The 22,015-nt window shown below is 35.7% G+C and overlaps 1 protein-coding gene across 2 annotated transcripts in view; it reads right to left on the bottom strand.

Annotated features, from left to right (window-relative positions):
• Positions 1 to 22,015, bottom strand: part of XPR1 (xenotropic and polytropic retrovirus receptor 1) — a 259,722-nt gene that overhangs the window by 203,465 nt on the left and 34,242 nt on the right. For both annotated transcript variants that reach the window (XM_025377428.1, XM_025377418.1), the window contains exon 2: positions 8,003 to 8,054. In XM_025377428.1, the coding sequence (XP_025233213.1) occupies positions 8,003 to 8,054 (52 nt within the window). The remainder of the gene's footprint in view (positions 1 to 8,002; positions 8,055 to 22,015) is intronic.

Raw genomic sequence — 22,015 nt, forward strand, 5'->3', positions numbered from 1 at the left:
TTTTTCCTTCATACTGCCTCAGATAATTGAAGTCGATGCTACTCTAAATGATTTTTAGAGCATCTCTTCCATTTCAATGGCAGGAATTTTTCTTTTATTCAATGATACCTAGTACTGGAAAACCACTACTCTCTGATCACAACTTCATATGCTTCTTTCTAGCTTTCTCATTGCTTCTTTACTAAACACCTTAGGTGGTCTTGCCTAAAGAAAATGAAAAGAACTCAAGGAGGAACTTCCCTTACTTTGAACTCTGTCAACTTTAAACTTTAACAATTGCTCCAGCTTTCTAATGTCTACTTCAGGAAATTCTATCTGAAATCATCATATCCATCTGCTGTTACCTTTTCCTCTACAGTGTAGAGTCTACATTTTTAATTCCCAGACCTTTTTTGTTCCATGATTTAATGTTTTATCATTATCTCTTCCCTATTTCATGACCTTCTCTCAAACTTGGTAATAAAAAAGAAATGACACTGTGTGATAACTGAAACAGTGACTTTATATATTAGTGACTTTTACAGGTGATGAAATACTTTAAATACTAAAGATGCATTAAATACAGTGTCATGAAGAAAGGATTATAAACCTGTGTTCACAACATTTCTTCACCGCTTCCAGCTTCCTACCTGTATGCTACTAAAAACCGTATTTGTTTTCATAACATAATTTTACTATTTAGATCATTATCTAATGTCATAACAATGGGCATTAAATTAGATCTAATTCTCTTTCTGTGAAAAAGAAGTAGATATTTCTTCAAATCAAGTATCAATGCTATCTGTTCTTCAGAAGTACACCTTGCCTATTAGCGAACTAGACTGAGGTTACTGACATCTTTATAGAATATACGAGTCCATTTTTGAAGTTAATAGTTCTTGTTATCTACAAGTTGTCACTGCCATAACACAAATGAACATGCAAATCATTTTCCAATGTAAACATGAAACAAATAATCAATAAGGCACATCCTTCAGAAGTAACTCTATTACATGACTTTTGAGTATCAATCAGGTCTTTTCATCCTTTCTAAAGGGAGTTAATGAAGAATAAAATACATCATTCTTAAATAGATGGCAATTATTTTGTTGGCTTGGCTATTGTATCAACCTCCAATCTTAGCCATCTGTATTTCTTTATGGCTCTCACAACAAGGCTCAGTGTCTACAGATAGATCTACCATTTCATTCTTGGGGTTAACCTCATTACCAGTCCCTTGTATAGTCTTCTCATGCAACATTAACTCACTTCAAGCAGAGACAATAAATGACTAGGATACCTTACTGACAAAACAACGTTAACAGAAAAATAGAACTTAGAAAAGCTACTCTCCTGCCTTTGCCCAGCTGAAAATGTAGCAGATTAAATATAGCTCTGCCTATTATAAACACCAAATTGTTTTATACCTAGGTCAGAAAAGTCATGTAAATACTTTTTTTCGAAATAAATATGCAGGATAACAAAGTGGAAACTGGGGGGGGGGGGGGGGACAAGATTTAAAATAACTTGAAAAAGTAATGTTATATAAATGCACATATTTGACAGTAATCCTATAAATGCGAAAACTACTTCATGAATTTTAGAAATGCAATTCAGTCTTCCATTCTCCAGAACTAAAAAGCAAGCTCACATCTGTTAAAACAACAAAGATCTGGGGACAGGGGTGACATGGAAGAAGATGCTTGAAGTGGACCCTGTCCATTGAAGCGTATAATAAGAATGAATAATTTACAAGCACACTTTCATCTTCAATGTCACTAAGAACTGAATTCTAAGGAGCTTAGGGAGACTGTAACACATCTGCTAACCAAATAGAATAAGCAGAGAGAACCTAAGCCAAAATTTCTAACAAAACCTGTTCACAAGACTGGGGAGGGAACAGGGAGACTAAAGAAGAAACGGCAGAAAAACAGAGACCAGTGTGTCCTTATCTCTATTTATTTATCCAATTTCAGAAAGTCAGATAGCTGTATTAAGCTAACTGACTCAGAGATGAATTAAGCTAACATTAGCTATGTATACTCTCCATCAAAAGGAATGTATTATAAGATAAAAACAGAAACAAAATATAAAAGGAAAATTATCAGTCAATAGGTCTATTTTAGTCTAAAAAATACATTCCACTGAGTAGATAAATATTTAAAAATCCTCTAACAACTTACATATGGTCTTTCAAATCTATGCCGATTTCATGTATCTTTGGAAGGAGGCATACTAAACATAAAAACTTTAGAAACAGTTTAATTAGTGTTTTAACAAAATACTCTCAATACTTCATAAAATATAATTTCTCGCAATAAAACATGATGCCACAAAAACAAAAAAACCTTTAAAATTATGATCTTGTATTCATCTGCTCCTCTACTAATTTTTAAAAAATACCCTATGTGTCATCTCAGACTATACCTTATGAAATCAAAATGCCAGTACTGTAAAACAACTAATAATAATATGTTTGGTCATCTAACCAGCGGGTAAAATTCTGCATCTAAACATAATAGATGAAGAGAATTTGAAAAAATTTTAAAACACACACACACATAGAGAAGCAAGCTAGGTTAATTTACTCCTTTTTTCATAAACAGTACATTGGCTTCAAGGAATTGAGGAAAATGATTCACTTTTATTCCTACTCAATGATGTGTCCAGTAAATATGTAAACTACGTGCCTATTTCAGATACTACATGTAAAAATTTTAAAAAGTCATAATCACTAGTCACAGGAGACTTACATTCCATAAAGAGAATTAATCAATTTTTTAAAATAAGATATCAGAAAGTAACAAATGCTATGCAAAGAAATAAACTAGAGTGATACAATATAAAGTGACTAAGTGGCTACATCAGACCGCAAGAGGAAGCTTGGCCTGATTTAGGTAAAGAAAGAAAGGAGCCTAGGAAAAAATGGGGGAAATGTAGAAGGTGAGATCATGGACATTTATGATTTAGGACCAGATTATTTAGGGATTGTAGGTCACAAGTAACACATTTTTACATTACATCCTTGGATTATAAGAAGCAGTCTTTTAAAACTCACTGTCATGCTCTTTGCAAAACTATTGTTGGAGATACTATTCAACACACAAACAAAAGACTCTCCATGAGAGTCCAAGGAAGAATTTCCTCTCAAATTTCATGTTCAGTAAAAGCTATGTTTTTTGAGGAACTGGTGTAAATTCACCTTATATCAATTTTGAAATAATATCTTATTCTATCCTCTGAAAATTCAGAGTTGAATTTACATTGTGTCAATTGTACAAAATCTTATGGTATCTATTTTATTTAAACACATTTTTTTTTTTTTTTAGGCAGAGTCTCACTCTTTTGCCCAGGCTGCAGTACAGTGGCATGATCTCAGCTCACTGCAACCTCCATCTCCCACGTTCAAGCAATTCCCATTGCTTAGCCTCCAGAGTTGCTGGGACTACAGGCATGCGCCACCACACTCAGCTAATTTTTATATTTTTAGTAGAGCCACGATTTCACCATGTTGTCCAGGCTGGTCTCGAACTCCTGACCTCAAGTAGTCAGGAGACTACAGGTGTGAACCATTGCAACTGGCCAAATAAACTTTTAACCTTAGAATAGTTTTAGACTTACAGAAAAGGTGCAAAGATAGTACAGAGAGTTCCAATATTCCCTCAACCCAGCTGCCCCTCTATCATTAACATCTTACATAAATATCGTACATTTGTCATAATCAATGAATCAATAATGATATATTATTATTAACTAAAATCCATACATTACCCAGATTTCTCTAGTTTATGCCTGATGTTCTTTTTCTGTTCCAGAATCTTCATGGTATCTATTCTATTAAATTTACTCTAGTTTTACTCTCACTATTCTATCTTCATTTTCCCCTTATTCTAAGTTCTGTAACTATTCCTATCTAATATGTGCGATCTTATTCTATAAACCTTCCCCAATACTTCTGGGAACTATATGGAGTAATAAAAAAATGAGGAGAGAAATTTATTGAAAGATACAATTTGCTTTATTCTAACAAGTTAAATAGCCTAGTATTTTTCAAAGTAATGTTTATAAAAATTCTTAAATCTTTTAAAAATAGAGACACAACGAAATGTCCAATTAAAATTATATTCAACTATATCATTTGGAGAAAAATGCAAAGTCATTTTTTAAAAAGTCTTTTTATATTAGTTTAATCTCCAGAATTCTCTTTTGTTGTCAAATACAGCAATAATAATCCCAACTGTCATTATTGACTCATGCAACCTTAAAGTGGTCTCAAAATACACAAATCTAAAACAAAGGTTAAGCAAAATGATCTTTTAATGTCCCTTTCCATTAGAAATATCAATTTCTTAGTTCCGTTACCTAGATTGACTATTGGATTCTCATATTTTTTCCATCACAAATGAAGAGTAGAAAACATTGATACTTTTAAGCAAAAAATACATTTAAAAAGAATATGACAAAATGAAGTTTGAAGCTTTTCTTGAAATTAATTCAGAGGAAAAACTAAAATAGATTAATCAAATACAGCACATAATTTATATATATATAATTTCAAAAGTATCCTGGGAAAGAGGGAAGACAGACAGTTAAAAAAAAAAAATAAAGATGTAAGGATGTGAGCATTTACCCAAGTAGATTAATTCCATAAAATTACTGAGACAGTAAACTGGGAGTAGGGAGCATGAGAAAAGGTAAAAGATATTTCAATTTATATTTTCCACAGTTCTATATCACTGAAAACTTGACACTTACAATGTCAAATGGGTACTATATGTAAGAATTGTTATACTTAATTTATAAAGGTAAAAAATTATCTTGCCTCAGAACAACCCTGATTATTAAGGTATAATTGATTGACGCACTGATGGGAAACCTCCAGTTTGCAGTTTAATTTAATTTGTTACAAATATCAAGAGGTAGTATACTCACTGACATCAGGAATTAAAAAACCTCACAATTCTAGTCACTTTAATCCCCTAATCTACTGCCATGTATTCTATATTTACAAGTCTTTCTGCAGAAAAGCATAACAAAATAGTAAAAATTTAAATATGCCATTATTTAAAAAATCAATAGGCTAGGCACAGTGGCTCATGACTGTAATCCTAGCACTTGGGAGGCCAAGGTGGGTGGATCAGTTGAGGTCAGGAGTTCGAGACCAGCCTGGCCAACATAGCAAAACTGGCCAGGCAGGTCAACATGGCAAAACTCCATCTCTACTAAAAATACGAAAATTAGCTGGGCATGGTGGCAGGCGCCTATAATCCCAGCTACACAGGAGGCTGAGGCAGGAGAATCACTTAAAACCCCAGGAGGCGGAGGTTGCAGTGAGCCAAGATCACGCCACTGCAAGCCAGCCTGGGTGACAGAGCAAGGCCCTGTCTCAAAAAGAAAAAAAAAAAAAAGAAAAGAAAAATTAATAACATACTGTATAATCTGTAACACAGAATTCTAAGTCAGTATCTCAGTCATATATTTCCAATGTAAATGGTTACACAAAAATGCCAGCGATTACATAGAAGAGTAGGTAATGAAATGTATCAGAAATACCAGTGATTACATAGAAGAGTAGATAATCAAATGTATCAGAAATATATCTGAAATATGTATTTACATATAAACTGATAAGGAATACCTGAGAGTAAGTCCTTATCTATATTATTTCAGAATATTAGCACTTCCTAGTTATAATCATAAAACATTTATTTTAAATAGAGATTTTTTTGCAATGTATAAGTGATTCATTAAAATTCACTCTCAAAGGATGAAACAAAATAACTAGGAATTTGAATGTGTCTGTTTGAGTAATAGAGAGCAAATTAAAGTAAAATAATTTCTCAATACACTGAAATTGTTATGTTGACTTGCTTTTGAGAAAAAGCCCATTTTATCAATGAAGTTAAGGTAGTACCCTGAAATGTCCTACTAAGAAGAAAGTAATACTTCACTATAAAACTATAGTTGTATAGTATGTTTACATGAAAGTATAAAGAAAGAATGTGTGCAGATGTTTTTCTTGTGAAAGTAGTACATGTTCCTACAATACTTCCCCTATAACATGGTCCAAAGAAGTTAATGTCTCTGGACAATGAGAGAAAGAAAAGGCTCTTAACTATAAATATTTGTCATTTTGAACATACTTTCACAAAACTCAGTTTTTCTCTAATAACAGCAGAAAGAAAATTTTAAAATACTAGAAACATGCTCCAGCCTAAAAGGGATGAATAAATACCATCATCATTTTCAATATATCTCAGAGTATCTTTGTTGCAAACAGAATAGTAAAATAAGTGAACCAATATTAAAGCAAGTTACACAGGGTTAGGAATCAGTTCAGCTTCTATGGAATTTCATTTTTCTTATATTTTTTAAATAGTTAAAGGAGGTATTCTTTATAAGAGATAACCCAATAAAAAACTAAACATATTGATAAGTGTCCTGAGTTAAATATTAGAGAATTACATATATTATAGTCTAAAATTCAGTGACATGAAACTAACTGCCAATTCCTGACTTAATATAAAAGATTTTTACATGTTCAGAGGAAATATGTTTTTAATTCAGAATGGTTTGAGATGAAAGATGGATATTTCTATATGACTGATGAAATGATACTTTTCACTATAAATCTACAGTTTTATTAAACAACTTCACTATCTGTTGTCATAAGAACAAGTCTCTAATAGCTTGTCACTAGAATAACTTCACAGAATTGGTGTCTTATAAAGATATTATTCTGTACATCCAACTTAGAATATTCTCGATACATATTTTTTTGCACTCAACTCTCATTTTAAAAACCTGATGTGGAATTTTAAAAGAATAAACTAGTTCAACCATTGTGGAAAACAATGTGGCGATTCCTCATGGATCTAGAACTAGAAATACCATTTGACCCACTGATCCCACTACTGGGGATATACCCAAAGGATTATAAGTCATCCTGCTATAAAGACACATGCACACATATGTTTATTGCGGCACTATTCACAAAAGCAAAGACTTGGAATCAACCCAAACGTCCATCAGTGACAGACTGGATTAAGAAAATGTGGCACATATACACCATGGAATACCATGCAGCCATAAAAAAAGGATGAGTTCGTGTCCTTTGTAGTGACATGGATGCAGCTGGAAACCATCATTCTCAGCAAACTATCGCAAGAACAGGAAACCATCATTCTCAGCAAACTATCGCAAGAACAGAAAACCAAACTCCGCATGTTCTCACTCATAGGTGGGAACTGAACAATGAGATCACTTGGACACAGGAAGGGGATCATCACACACCGGGTCCTATTGTGGGGGGTGGGGGGGAGCGGGGAGGGATAGCATTAGGAGATATACCTAATGTAAATGAAGAGTTAATGGGTGCAGCACAACAACATGGCACATGTATACAGATGTAACAAACCTGCATGTTGTGCACATGTACCCTAGAACTTAAAGTATAATTAAAAAAAAAAAAGAATATCCAGCCTCAGAAGGGACATTCTCCCTCAAGAACAGTTGTTGAATTAGCTCCTATTTACTGACATAAGAACATGTACACATGTATACATAAACATGCTTACACACACACACACACACACACACACACCCATTGTAAACATTCTCCATTGTTTTACTGGTCCCACTCTAAAGGCATGACATAAATAGAAAGGAAAAGCTGTGTTGTGCAAATTATGGACGAAGGAAGGACGGGAGGGGAGGGGAGGGGAAGTAAGGAAGCATTACAGAGAAAAACTTCTGACTAAACCAATACATATGATACACAGTCCTAAGATGACATAAGGACATAGTAAAAGATCTGTCATAGGGTAAAGGTGAACTAGACAAGAGAAAAATTTAGAATAAAATAGAAAATAATCATAATATATATTATTAAAAGGAAAAAAAGACCTATATAATAGGATAGTTTTAGTTTTATCATCATATTAGTTTCATACTCTGCAGTACAAAATATCTTTCCTTAAAAAGAGGTTTTCTGTGATTAAACTTAAGGGTTAATTCATCTTACCTTCCACAGAAGGTGCCTGGTCCTGAGCTGAATACAGCATATCCTTAAAAGCCTATTAGAAAGAAAGAAAAACAATATATGAAATCATGAGTAAGCTTTATACTGAAAGTATCTGAAGCTAAATAGTTCTTTTTCAATATTCAGTGAACACACATAGTTCCCTAAATTGATAAACACTTCAATTAACATTTATAAACTAAAATCCAAACATTACACCTTCACATTAGTCCAGTATTGTCCAATTTTTAGGATAAGGGCTAACTTGTATACTTTAAAATTAAGGAACAGCTGGAAAAGGATGAAAAATCACCTGAGAGATTATAAACTCTCTTGACTAAGAAAAAACACTGAAGAAAACAGAACAAAAGTCCTAGAGAAGAAAACTAGAAAACTGCATAAGAAACTATCAAGAACTGGACACAAGTATCTTTTTTAAATTGTAGTAAGGTATATGTAACATAAAACTCACCATCTTAACCATATTTAAATGTACAGTTCAATAGTGTTAAGTACATTCACACTGTTGTGCAACCATTCTCCAGAACTCTTTTCATCTTCAATACTTTTTTTAATGAAATTTTATTTTTTATAGCCGGGCGTGGTGATACACACCTGTAATCCTAGCTACTCAGGAGGCTGAGGTGGGAGGATCGCTTGAACCCAGGAGGCGGAAGTTGCAGTAAGTCAAGACTGTGCTACCACACCCCAGCCTGGGAGACAGACACAGAGTGTGCTACCACATCCCAACCTGGGAGACAGGTTAAAATGATGTTCATTTTAACCATCTCAAAAATAAATAAAAAATAAAAATATAATTTTTTTAAGAAATTTTATTTTTAATCCACAAATAATAACTGTACATATGCCTGGCGTACACAGTGACATTTCAATACATATGGTCTATAGTGATCACATCAGGGTAATTAGGATATCCATCATGTAAAACATCTATAATTTTTTGTATTGAGAACATTCAATATCCTCCTTCTAGCTATTTGAAACTATATACCATTGTTAACTATAGTCATCCTACACTGGTACAGAACACTAGAATTTATTCCTCCTATCTAGCTATGTAATTCTGTATCCTTTAACAAATCTCTCCCTATCCTCCCCCCTGCCCTCTTCCCTTCCCAGCCTCTAGTATCCTCTGCACTACTTTTTATTTCTATGAGATCAACTATTCTTAGGTTCCACATGTGAGTGAGAACACGTGGTGTTTAACTTTCTGTTCCTGGCTTATTTCATTTAACCTAATGTCTTCTAGTTCCATTCATGTTGTCACAAATAATAGAATTGCATCCTTCTTATACTGAATAATGTTCCTTTGTGTATATACACCACATCTTTAGCCATTCATCTGTTGTTGGACACTTAGGTTGATTCCCTATCTTGGCTACTGGCTAGTGTTGCAATAAGAATAGGGTACAGATGTCTCTTTGGTTTACTGACTTCCTTTCCTTTGAATACATGCCCAGTAGTGGCATTGCTGAATCATATCGTATTAATAGTTCTATTTGGGCCGGGCACAGTGCTCACACGCCTGCAATCCCAGCATTTCAGGAGGCCGAGGCGGGCGGATCACGAAGTCAAGAGATCGAGATCATCCTGGCCAACATGGTGAAACCTCTTCTCTACTAAAAATACAAAAATTAGGTGGACATGGTGGCACGTGCCTGTAGTCCCAGCTACTCAGGAGGCTGAGGCAGGAGAATTGCTCAAACCTAGGAGGCAGAGGTTGCAGTGACCCGAGACTGCACCACTGCACTCCAGCCTGGCAACAGAGTGAGACTCCGTCTAAAAAAAAAAATTCTATTTGTAGTTATTTGAGGAATCCCCATACTGTTCTCCATAGTAGCTGTACTAGTTTACATTCCTACCAACAGAGTATAAAACTTACTTTTTCTCTGCATCCTTACTAGCATTTTTATTGCTTTTTTGTTTTGTTTTGTTTTTTGCCATTTTGATAACAGCCTAACTGGGGTGAGATGATACCTTACTGTGGTTATGATTTGCATTTCTTTGATGAAGAGTGATGTTAAGCATTTTCTTCATTTATTTGTTAGCCACTTGTACATCTTCTTTTGAAAAATGTCTGCTCAGATCACTTGCCCACTTTTAAATCAATTTTTTTTTGCTGTTAAGATGTTTGAGTTCCTTGTATATTCCAGATATTAATCCCCTGTAGTGTGAGTAGTGTGCAAATATTTTCTCTTATTTTATAAGTTCTTTTTTCACTCTGTTGTTTCCTTTGCTGTCCAGGAGCTTTGTAGTTTGACATAACCCCGTTTTTGTTTTTGTTGCCTGTGATTTTAAGTTCTTACTCATGAAATCTTTTCCCAGACCAATGTCCTAAAGCATTTTTCAGTGGTGATCTGGAAAGTCTTCCCTAAGGTTTAGGACTATAAAGATAGTATGGTTTATAGTTTGCTTCCCCCGCTCAAAACCACACTCTAGATTAGCTAACAACTGTATTTAGGTAATTTGGATGGCTGCAGTTTAATCTCTCAATAAGTCGTTGGGGAACAGGAACGAGAAATATTTCTCTATATCTATCAAAATGGTAAAAATCAATTCAGTGGATGAGGATATCCACAGTTCCAAAGCTTCAAATACCATCTAAACACTGGTGATGCCCATATTGGCCTATAGCAGAATTCCTCAAACTCAGTTAATATTAGCATTTTGGGCCAGATAATTCTTTGTTGCGGGGGCTGCTCTGTGCATTATAGAATTTTTAGTAGCATTCCTGGCATCCAGAGACCCATTAGATAACAGTACCAATCCCCACCCTCCAGCTGTGAAAACTAAACATTGCCGAATGTCCCTTGAAGTCAAAAACGTCCCTCCCCAGAACCAGCACAAATATTCAAGCATATAAATACCATAAAGGAAGAAGTAAACTTCCAGAGTAACCCACTCTTTCAAAGAAAAGAATACAGGTACTCAAGTCCAGTAAATTATATTCTTCCCAAGTGAATTTACTATTTGCTCTATTAGTGGCCGAACTGTCAGATCCATGACTAACCAGGCCTAATAATATAGAGTAAAAAATTTCCAATGAAACAAGAGAAATTAAAAATTTTAAATCAATGCATTTTTGTTCATTTTTACCAAAGTTTTATTGAAATACTGGATGTACAAAAATGGAAAATGATGTATGTACAAAACTTTTTAATGTCACATATACTTAAATCCAAAAAATATTCAGTAATATTCACTACTTATACAGAATCTGAAGCAATACAAAAATGCAACTGAGGTATAATAAAAAATTAATATTTGGTCTTTGTGTCCAGTACCTGGCATAGAGCTCCAAAAGCCTTTGGAATGTACTGTCTTTTATATACTAATGAGATAGCTCAATGGGAGGAAGTGGGACAAAGGGTCCTACTTTTTCATGGTGGCTGGTCACCAAAAAAAATCAAGTGATTAGAGGATTGGAACTTTCAGCCCCACCTCCAGACCTCTGAAGAATGGAGAAGGGTTGAAGATTGAGCTCAATCACTAGTAGAAAAGGATTTAATCAACTGTGCCTGTGTAATGAAACCACCATAAAAACCCTTAAACATCAAGGGTCAGAGAGCTTCCAAGTTAGTGAACACATGAATGTGCAGATGTTAGGATGGGGATGGAACACATGAATGTGTGCCGTGCCATCCCCATCCTAACATCTTGCACTGTGCATCTCTCCATTAGGCTGTTTTTAAGTTGTATCCTCTATAATAAATCTGTAATGGTAAGTACAGTGCTTTCCTAAGTACTGTGGGTAGTTCTAGCAAATTATCAAACCTGGAGGTGGGAATCATGGGAATCCTCAAATTTGCAGAGGCAGGAAGAAACTGAAAACACCTTTGCAAAAACTATAACTTAGAAAATTATTACAGTGCAACAGATCTGACCTAACCAACTCCACCTTGCTTCTAACCTCCAAACTGTCCTTGTTCATTCCAGGGCATAGGCCAAACTAACTTTGGGAGGAACATAGTTTAGAGTTCTACTTTGAAACAAAGACGATATTAACCCTTTCCCAAAACAAACTACCTTCCTGCCTGGAGACTAGACTGTCTTTGTAGTACTAACTAGTCAAAAGATTAGAAATTATGGTTTAGAAGTCATGTAGCTGGAGGTTGCAAGATTCTGAACCTCTTCAAATTGCTCTTGGGGATAACATCACTATTACAAAACTAAGATCACTGCCTGAGACACTTTGCAGACCCTGTCCTCTGAGCTGGCACCACCCAGATCAATAAACTGGCTCATCTGGTATTGTGGTCCCCACTCAGGAACTGACTCAGCACCAAGAGGACAGCTTCGACTTTCTATGATTTCATCTCCAACCCAACCGATCAGCACTCCCAACTCACTGGCCCACTACCTACCAAATTATCCTTATAAACTCCAATCCCCGAATTTTCGGGGAGACTGATTTGAGAAATAATAAAACTCTGGTCTCCCATGTAGCCGGTTCTATGTGAATTAAACTCTTTCACTATTGCAATTCCCCTGTCATAACAAATTGGCTCTGTCTAGGCAGTGGGCAAGGAGAAACAGTTGGGCGGTTACAAAATGTGGGTAGCCTGGGCATCCCATTTGCAGCTAGCATCTTAAGCAGGGGCAGTCTTATGAAATGGAGCCCTTAAGCTGTGGGATCTGTACTACCTCCAGGTAATCAGTGTCAGAATTGAACTCAATTGTTGGACACCCAGCTAATGTTAGAAATTTGGTTTCTGGTGTCCCAAAAAAGATAACACATTTGGTCCCAGAAGTGGTATCATCAAACATCATACTATTCTGTTAAAACCAGAACCCCACCCCCGCCCACAAACAAAAAACACCACACCACAGATTAACCCTGTGGGGAAACCTTTATTAATGGACCACATCTTTTCTTTTCTTTATTTATTTTTTTACTTTCAATATGTGAACTTTATGGTATGTGAATTATAACTCAAAGCAGTTATTTTCTTTAAAACATGACAAAGGAAAAAATGTTTCATTTTTAATACAATAGTTGCTAAGGCCCACAATTAGATTCTGAGTTGTTGTTGTTATTATTATTATTATTATTATTATTATTATTATTATTGTACTTTAAGTTCTAGGGTACATGGGCACAACGTGCAGGTTTGTTATGTATGTATACTTGTGCCATGTTGGTGTGCTGCACCCATTAACTCGTCATTTACATTAGGTATATCTCCTAAATGCTATCCCTAACCCCTCCCCCTACCCCACGACAGGCCCCAGTGTGTGATGTTCCCCTTCCCGTGTCCAAGTGTTCTCACTGTTCAATTCCCACCTATAAGTGAGAGCATGCAGTGTTTAGTTTTCTGTCCTTGCGATAGTTTGCTGAGAATATTGGTTTCCAGCTTCATCCATGTCCCTACAAAGGACGTGAACTCATCATTTTTTATGGCTGCATAGTATTCCATGGTGCATATGTGCCACCTTTTCTTAATTCAGTCTATCATTGATGGGCATGTGGGTTGGTTTCAAGTCTTTGCTATTGTGAATAGTGCCGCAGTAAACATATGTGTGCATGTGTCTTTATAGCAGCATGATTTATGATCCTTTGGGTATATACCCAGTAATGGGATGGCTGGGTCAAATGGTATTTCTAGTTCTAGATCTTGAGGAATCGTCACACTGTCTTCCACAGTGGTTGAACTAGTTTACAGTCCCACCAACAGTGTAAAAGTGTTCCTATTTCTCCACATCCTCTCCAGCACCTATTGTTTCCTGACTTTTTAATGATCACCATTCTAACTGGTGTGAGATAGTATCTCATTGTGGTTTTGATTTGCATTTCTCTGATGGCCACTGATGATGAGCATTTTTTTCATGTGTCTGTTGGCTGCATAAATGTCTTCTTTTGAGAAGCGTCTGTTGATATCCTTTGCCCACTTTTTGATGGAGTTTTTTTTTTCTTGTAAGTTTGTTTAAGTTCTTTGTAGACTCTGGATATTAGCCCTTTGTCAGATGCGTAGATTATAAAAATTTTCTCCCACTCTGTAGGTTGCCTGTTCACTCTGATGGTAGTTTCTTTTGATGTGCAGAAGCTCTTTAGTTTAATTAGGTCCCATTTGTCAATTTTGGCTTTTGTTACCATTGCTTTTGGTGTTTTAGACATGAAGTCCTTGCCCATGCCTATGTCCTGAATGGTATTGTCTAGGTTTTCTTTTAGGGTTTTTATGGTTTTAGGTCTAACATTTAAGTTTCTAATCCATCTTGAATTAATTTTTGTGTAAGGAGTAAGGAAGGGATCCAGTTTCAGCTTTCTACAAATGGCTAGCCAGTTTTCCCAGCACCATTTATTAAATAAGGAATCCTTTCCCCAATTCTTGTTTTTGTCAGGTTTGTCAAAGATCAGATGGTTGTAGATGTGTGGTATTATTTCTGAGGGCTCTGTTCTGTTCCATTGGTCTATATCTCTGTTTTGGTACCAGTGCCATGCTGTTTTGGTTACTGTAGCCTTGTAGTATAGTTTGAAGTCAGGTAGCATGATGCCTCCAGCTTTGTTCTTTTGGCTTAGGATTGTCTTAGCAATGAGGGTTCTTTTTTGGTTCCATATGAACTTTAAAGCAGTTTTTTCCAATTCTGTGAAGAAAGTCATTGGTAGATTGATGGGGATGACATTGAATCTATAAATTACCTTGGGCAGTATGGTCATTTTCACAATATTGATTCTTCCTATCCATGATCTTCCATTTGTTTGTGTCCTCTTTTACTTCGTTGAGCAGTGGTTTGTAGTTCTCCTTGAAGAGGTCCTTCACATCCCTTGTAAGTTGGATTCCTAGGAATTTTATTCTCTTTGAAGCAATTGTGAATGGGAGTTCACTCATGATTTGGCTCTCTGTCTGTTACTGGTGTGTAGGCATGCTTGTAATTTTTGCACATTGATTTTGTATCCTGAGACTTTGCTGAAGTTGCTTATCAGGTTAAGGAGATTTTGGACTGAGATGATGGGGTTTTCTAAATACACAATCACGTCATCTGCAAACAGGGACAATTTGACTTCCTCTTTTCCTATTTGAATACCCTTTATTTTTTTCTCCTGTCTGACTGCCCTGGCCAGAACTTCCAACACTATGTTGAATAGGAGTGGTGAGAGAGGGCATCCCTGCCTTCAAAAGGAACGCTTCCAGTTTTTGCCCATTCAGTATGATATTGGCTGTGGGTTTGTCATAAATAGCTCTTATTATTTTGAGATACATTCCATCAATACTGAATTTATTGAGAGTTTTCAGCATGAAGCGCTGTTGAATTTTGTCGAAGGCGTTTTCTGCATCTATTGAGATAATCATGTGGTTTTTGTCTTTGGTTCTATTTATATGATGGATTACATTTATTGATTTGCATATGTTGAACCAGCCTTGCATCCCAGGGATGAAGCCCACTTGATCGTGGTGGATAAGCTTTTTGATGTGCTGCTGGATTCAGTTTGCCTGTATTTTACTGAGGACTTTTGCATCAATGTTGATGAGGGATATTGGTCTAAAATTCTCTTTTTCTGTTGTGTCTCTGCCAGGCTTTGGTATCAGGATGATGCTGGCCTCAAAAAATGAGTTAGGGAGGATTCTCTCTTTTTCTATCAATTGGAATAGTTTCAGAAGGAATGGTACCAGCTCCTCCTTGTACCTCTGGTAGAATTTGGCTGTGAATCTGTCTGGTCCTGGACTTTTTTTGGTTGGTAGGCTATTAATTACGGCCTCAACTTCAGAGCCTGTTATTGGTCTATTCAGGGATTCAACTTCTTCCTGGTCTAGTCTTGGGAGGGTGTATTGACCACATCTTTTCTAAGATTACATTACATTTTCTAAGATCACATTCTTAAACATGTTATTAATTCAACATACAAACATGTTTAAGAATACCCTGTAAATATGAGGCTGAATATGACAAAATTATGAAACCTCTTCTTAAAATATATATATACTCAGTATTTTCTTTATAATTTCATGTGTCTCAGGGAACATTAACTAACTGCCAGACTAAAATAAGGGGTTAGTCAAGAAGAGCTTATCAAACATCAGAAAGTCTTTTGTACCCACATTAGAATTTGATATTAAAGTCCTCTACAAGTATAGAGTGGTGGTAATATTTTGGTTCTTCAATAGAATATTTCCAGAAGGTCAATGAACAAAAGACTGCTAAAATCAGAGTAAATCTCTAGAAGTTAAAAACAAAAAAGTACTAGAAAAATGTAAGGAGAAAGGAACAAATTGATCCAGCCAGAGAACAGTTACAGAAATAAATCCATTATGGGAACAAATAATATCAGAGATTCAAATGTTTGAATGAAGTTCTTCCACTTCTTGGGTATACTAGGAATGTGTAGCAAAATTAAATAATGCTATCAGGAACCAAATACATCACCAGTGACTTGCAATGACTTGTACACAGTAGACGCTCAATAAATATTGAATTCAAAAGCATTCCATCTCTGGAGAAATTACTTCAAAGATGATTAACAAAGCACATTAAGTAGAATCTCTGGCATGTAATACACATAAATTTAATTTGCAAAAGGAAACCTTTCCAAATTAAATTCTGAAGACGATGAATTTGAATTGTATAAGGAGAAAAATGATAGTCTTCATTCTGATTATAAAACTGAATCAAAGTTTCGTTTAAGTCAAGACAAATCTCACTGAAATCATAGGGAACTCTTTTCGCTTCTTACTACTTTGTGTTCATCTGATTAAGAGGCCCTATATTTTTGGTAGTAATGATCTCTAAAAGAATTCCATAAGTAAGATAACATTCTAGGCCTGTGACAAGAGAATAGTCCCCAATTAGAAACAAGGGGGGAAACAAACCCTCTAAAGTATTGTCTATATTATTACCTATGGACCGTTTGTCTATGAGTCACCCAGACCACATGCCTGGGTTGGGAGCAATACATCCAAGTCACAAAACAACAAATTAAAAGAGTTTCCTCAACTCATGCTGTTTAAGGAAATCCAGCACTTTATATAAAACTCTGAATTTGTACAGTAAATAAATCAATATGTATTCATATGCATTACATGAGTTCTTTGATTTCCAAAGGATTAAAAGCAATCCTTTGCATCAGCATCCCTACTCTAATTTCTGTTATTTCTGTTATAATTGTGAAAGGAAAATAAAAACTTGCGACCCCAATTCACTATGCCAAAAGAAAAAAATTAAGCTGAAAGCTAAGTAATGCAAGAAAAGGCCTTTCCTTTTGTTCCTTGGCAGATAGCTACAGATAAAAGGTTAAATATCTCCAGAGGTAGCTACTCTATGTTCTCCTTATCTTGTGTAAAGTGCTGCTTTACTGAGCATGAGACTAATACATAATTGACTATTCCCCTGTCTGCTCCTTTTCTCTTGCAACATGGGGATTACCATACCCTCCCTCTTTCTCCTCCAGTCCATTTTTTCCCTTTAAATATTGAAGCCCTCAGAATTATCTTTGGAGAAACGCACAGACCACAGTTTCTGTGATTCTGTGTTTATTTCTTCCAGGCATGTCTTCAACTTGGTAAAATAAACTTCTAAATTGGTTAAGACATGTCTCAGATACTGTTTGGTTTATATACTGTTATTAAAATATATATAAACGTAAACTAGGACAAACTCCTAGTACTTATAACAACTCATATAACAGTAAAATCTTACAAACTGAATCCAAAGATAACCACAAACCAATAATATTCAACCAACAACATCACCATGACAGGAAAAAAGATGGTGTTTGGCTAAAACAAAATCTAAAATTGTAACATGAATGTGGTGTTGACTGCCAACATACACGTTCTTTTGAGCTTGGAATGGCTATATTACTGTGTCAAATGTGATGTAATTGTACAAGTACTTGTCTTTACAGTGAGGCAACATAACAGAATGGCTGGGAGCTATGATGTCAGACAATGTCTACGAAAACTAACTCTTAGCCAGGCATGGTGGTATGTATTTGAAGGCCCAGCTTCTAAGGAGGCTGAGGCAGGATCACTTGAGCCTGGGAGTTCAAGTCCAGCCTGCACAACATAGCAAAACCCTGTCTCTTTAAAAAAAAAAAAAAAAAAAAAAAAAAAAGTTGGCTCGGTGTGGTGGCTCATGCCTGTAATCCAAGCACTTTTGGAGGCCAAGGCAGCTGGGTCACCTGAGGTCAGGAGTTCAATACCAGCCTGGCCAACATGGTGAAACCTCGTCTCTACTAAAAATACAAAAATCTGCCTCTGCCAGGGTGGCGGGCACCTGTAATCCCAGCTACTCGAGAGGCTGAGGCAGCAGAATCACTTGAACCTGGGACGCAACGGTTGTGGTGAGCTGAGATCGTGCCACTGCACTCCAGCCTGAGCAACAGAGCGAGACTCCATCTCAAAAACAAAAACAAACAACAACAACAACAAAAATTGTGTAACCTTAGGAAAATTAACTTCTGTGTACTTTAGCACCCTCATCTATAAAACAGGAACAGTGATGGCACATATCACACAAGTCTTTAATGAGGACTATCAAAAAAACTCTTAAAACAATACTAAGTTTGATTCATGATGATACATGAAGAACACTGAGAATAGTGCCAAGAACATGGAAGATGCTCAAAATGTTAGCTAATAGAATATGAACTACCACAAAACTTACATCACAATGTTGTGACATTATTTGACCCTGTATTGTCCACAAATGCATCATTTATGCATGAGGTATGTCTCAGTTCTTTTAAGCTCATCACAAAGAAGTACGGTTCTATCCGGAACCAATAGCAAAACAAGCATACACAAGGGCACTGCAATCTACTGGTATTACTGGTTTATTAAATGGTCCTCTAGATCAGTGGTCCCCAACCCTTTTGGCTCCAGGGACTGGTTTCATGGAGGACAATTTTTCCAAAGACTGGGTTGGCAGGGGAAATGAAACTGTTCCACTTCAGATAATTAGTTAGATTCTCATAAAAAGCGCACAACCTAGATCCCTTACGTGCACAGTTCACAATAGGGGTCGCGCTCCTACGAGAATCTAATGCCGTAGCTGATGTGACAGGAGGCAGAGCTCAGGCAGTAATACACACTGCTTATCTCCTGCTGTGTGGCTTGGTTCCTAACAGGCCATGGACCAGCACTGGACTGCGGCCTGGGGTTTGGAGACCCCTGATCTAGATGATATAAAATATGTTCCTACTTTATTTTTAGATGATTGCTGATGTGAACACACAATATCTTTCATTCTCATAGGAAACCTACAGACTCCAAAGAAAATATATGCAGATCCCAGTTTGAGTATGATTTTAATAATAATGTATCTTAATTATATTATTCAATCTAAAAAATTATTTAAATTTTGTACAATATACCTTTTTTTGTACAAATACGGTTTAAAGCTAACATGTATATTCAATGAGAACAAATTTCTTATGTTGTTCATTTTTAATAACCCACATTAGATCATCTCTAATCTCCTTTCCAAGGCACAAATGTGTTTCACAGACCATTTAAAGGAGATCCGAAGCTAGAAAAACTCCTACTTCCTATCAGCTAACCATTGCCTCATACACAACATACTATAAATATTATGACAATCATCAACAAAATGTCTACTGTTATGTTGCTCTCATTCGCTTCAACAGTCATTCAAAGTTAGCACTTTACAATCTACTGGATTAATAAATAATAAAATAAATAAAGACAAGCATATTAAGAGAAAGGACAAGGAATATTTGTTCACATAAACCTTAAAGGAGTCATAATCCCTGTTAATAATGTTTCACAACTGAATAAAATTACATCAGATACTTTTTTATTTGAACAACCTTTCCAAATGGAAACCTTGAAAAATAAAATTTGAATATATTATTTTAAATATGTGCATATGTGCTCATCTACAATACCCTAGAAATATTCCCCAATTATCTTTTTCAGTTTCCACTTCCTCTTTTTGTATTCTCTTTTTAAGTTACTTCACCAGAAATATTGGGTGAATAATGCACAAGTCAGTTACATCTAATATGGTTTGTCTCATCATCTGAAAATTAGAAATGTTTTCCTAATACTAAAATAAACAGGACAGTTTTGTAAATCGAATTATAAACCTCAAAAGAGGACATCTAGCATTCCCATGTGTACTGTACAAAGAATCAACATACTAAATAATCTTCATTTCTATCCCAAAATATGAATAAATTTACTTAGCTTTGGTTCTGATGACAGAAATAATCAGCAAAGCCAAGAAAAACTCTTACACAAATTATCATATTAAAATTTAACATTAATATACTCTTGTACATACTTAACAAGCCAAAGCCTAGAGTATATAAGCATTAAGCCTGACTCATTTTCATGGAATTCAAAAGAACCCAGTCAGTAAATGGCAATTCAATATGGAGAAGTTGTTACGACACTAAAATTTTATTGAATTGATTAAACTAAATGTATATTAAATATATAAGATATACGTAATTTGTAATAGGAGGAATTAATTTGGAATATGTCATGTTATATTCACACTTACAAATTTTTGCACTAATATTCCCTGATATCTACTGACATGGCTTTTATTCTTTCCATGTGGGTATCTCCTGAATCTAGATCCTTGGCCACATGTCTGATAACACAAACTCACAATGTTCAAAATTCAATTCATTTTCTTCTCAGGGCTTTATTTCTGTTAATGTCATCACCAGTATCTAAATCACACAGATTAATAATCTCGGTCAAAACAGTCTCACTCATTCAACAAATATTTAAGAATATATTGGCTAGACATGGTGGCTCACACCTGTAATACCAGCAAAACTCTGTCTCTTTAAAAAAAAAAAAGAAAAAAAAAAGTTGGCTATGTGCGGTGACTCACACCTGTAATCCCAGCACTTTGGGAGGCCGAAGCAGGTGGATCATAAGGTCAGGAGCTCAAGACCAGCCTGGCCAACATGGTAAGACCCCGCCTCTACTAAAAATACAAAAATTAGCTGGGTGTGGTGCAGACACTTGTAATCCCAACTACTTGGGAGGCTGAGGCAAGAGAATCATTTGAACCCAGGAGGTGGGGGCTGCAGTGAGCCAAGATCGCACCATTGCACTCCAGCCTGGGCGACAGGGTGAGACTCCGTCTCAAAAAAACAACAACAATAAAAAGAATATATTATGTGCCAGGCACTGTACTAGACACTTCGGATATATCATGAGGAAAATAAAAAACACTGCCCTAGTGTAGTTAACATTATTACATTTTCCTTCTTTCCACTCATGCATGTACAGATCTGATACAGTCAATTCCACTGCCACATCCTCTTTTGCCTTCATACTCTCCTATCCTTCTACCTAAACTATTTCAACAGAATTTTAACTGGTTTAACCACCATGAGTTTTCATGTCTCTCACATGAATCTTTCATGTCTCTCACATGAATCAATCTTTCCAAACCAGCAGCCTCATTCTCCTACCCAAAAACTTGCAAAGATTTCCTCATGGCCACAAAATAAAGTCTATACTCCTCTGCTGGCCTCTAAAACACAAGAGAATGGTCCAATCCACCTTTCTAGGCTTATCTTTCAAAATGGAGAAAACCACTTTGATTTTCATAATCTAACCCTCAAAACAAAATAAATTACATATTACTCATTTTAGAGACCTCAGTATTTCTTCTATCTTTGCCTTTTTTTTTTTTACTGTTGCCTCCACCTGGAATCCCTTCCCTTTACCCCTATCTTTTAACCCATCTTGTAAATCTTAACCATCCTTCAAGATCCAGGTCAAATTTCCAACATAGTCAAAGTGCTAAAAGAGAAAAGCTATCAACCAAGAATCCTATATTCAGCAAAAATGTCCTTCAAAATTGAGGGAGAAATTAGGACATTCTCAAACAGCCGAAGAAGTTTGTTACTACTAGGTTTGCCCTGTAAGAAACAGTTAAGGGAATCCTACAAAATGAAATTAAAGAACACTGGACAGTAACTCAAAGTTGTATAAAGAAATAAAAGATCTCAATAAAGATAAATATACAGGCAGTTATAAAAGCTGGTATCATTGTTAACAACGGTTTTTA

The sequence above is a fragment of the Theropithecus gelada genome, chromosome 1, assembly GCF_003255815.1.
Source record: "Theropithecus gelada isolate Dixy chromosome 1, Tgel_1.0, whole genome shotgun sequence".
Taxonomy (NCBI): domain Eukaryota; kingdom Metazoa; phylum Chordata; class Mammalia; order Primates; family Cercopithecidae; genus Theropithecus; species Theropithecus gelada.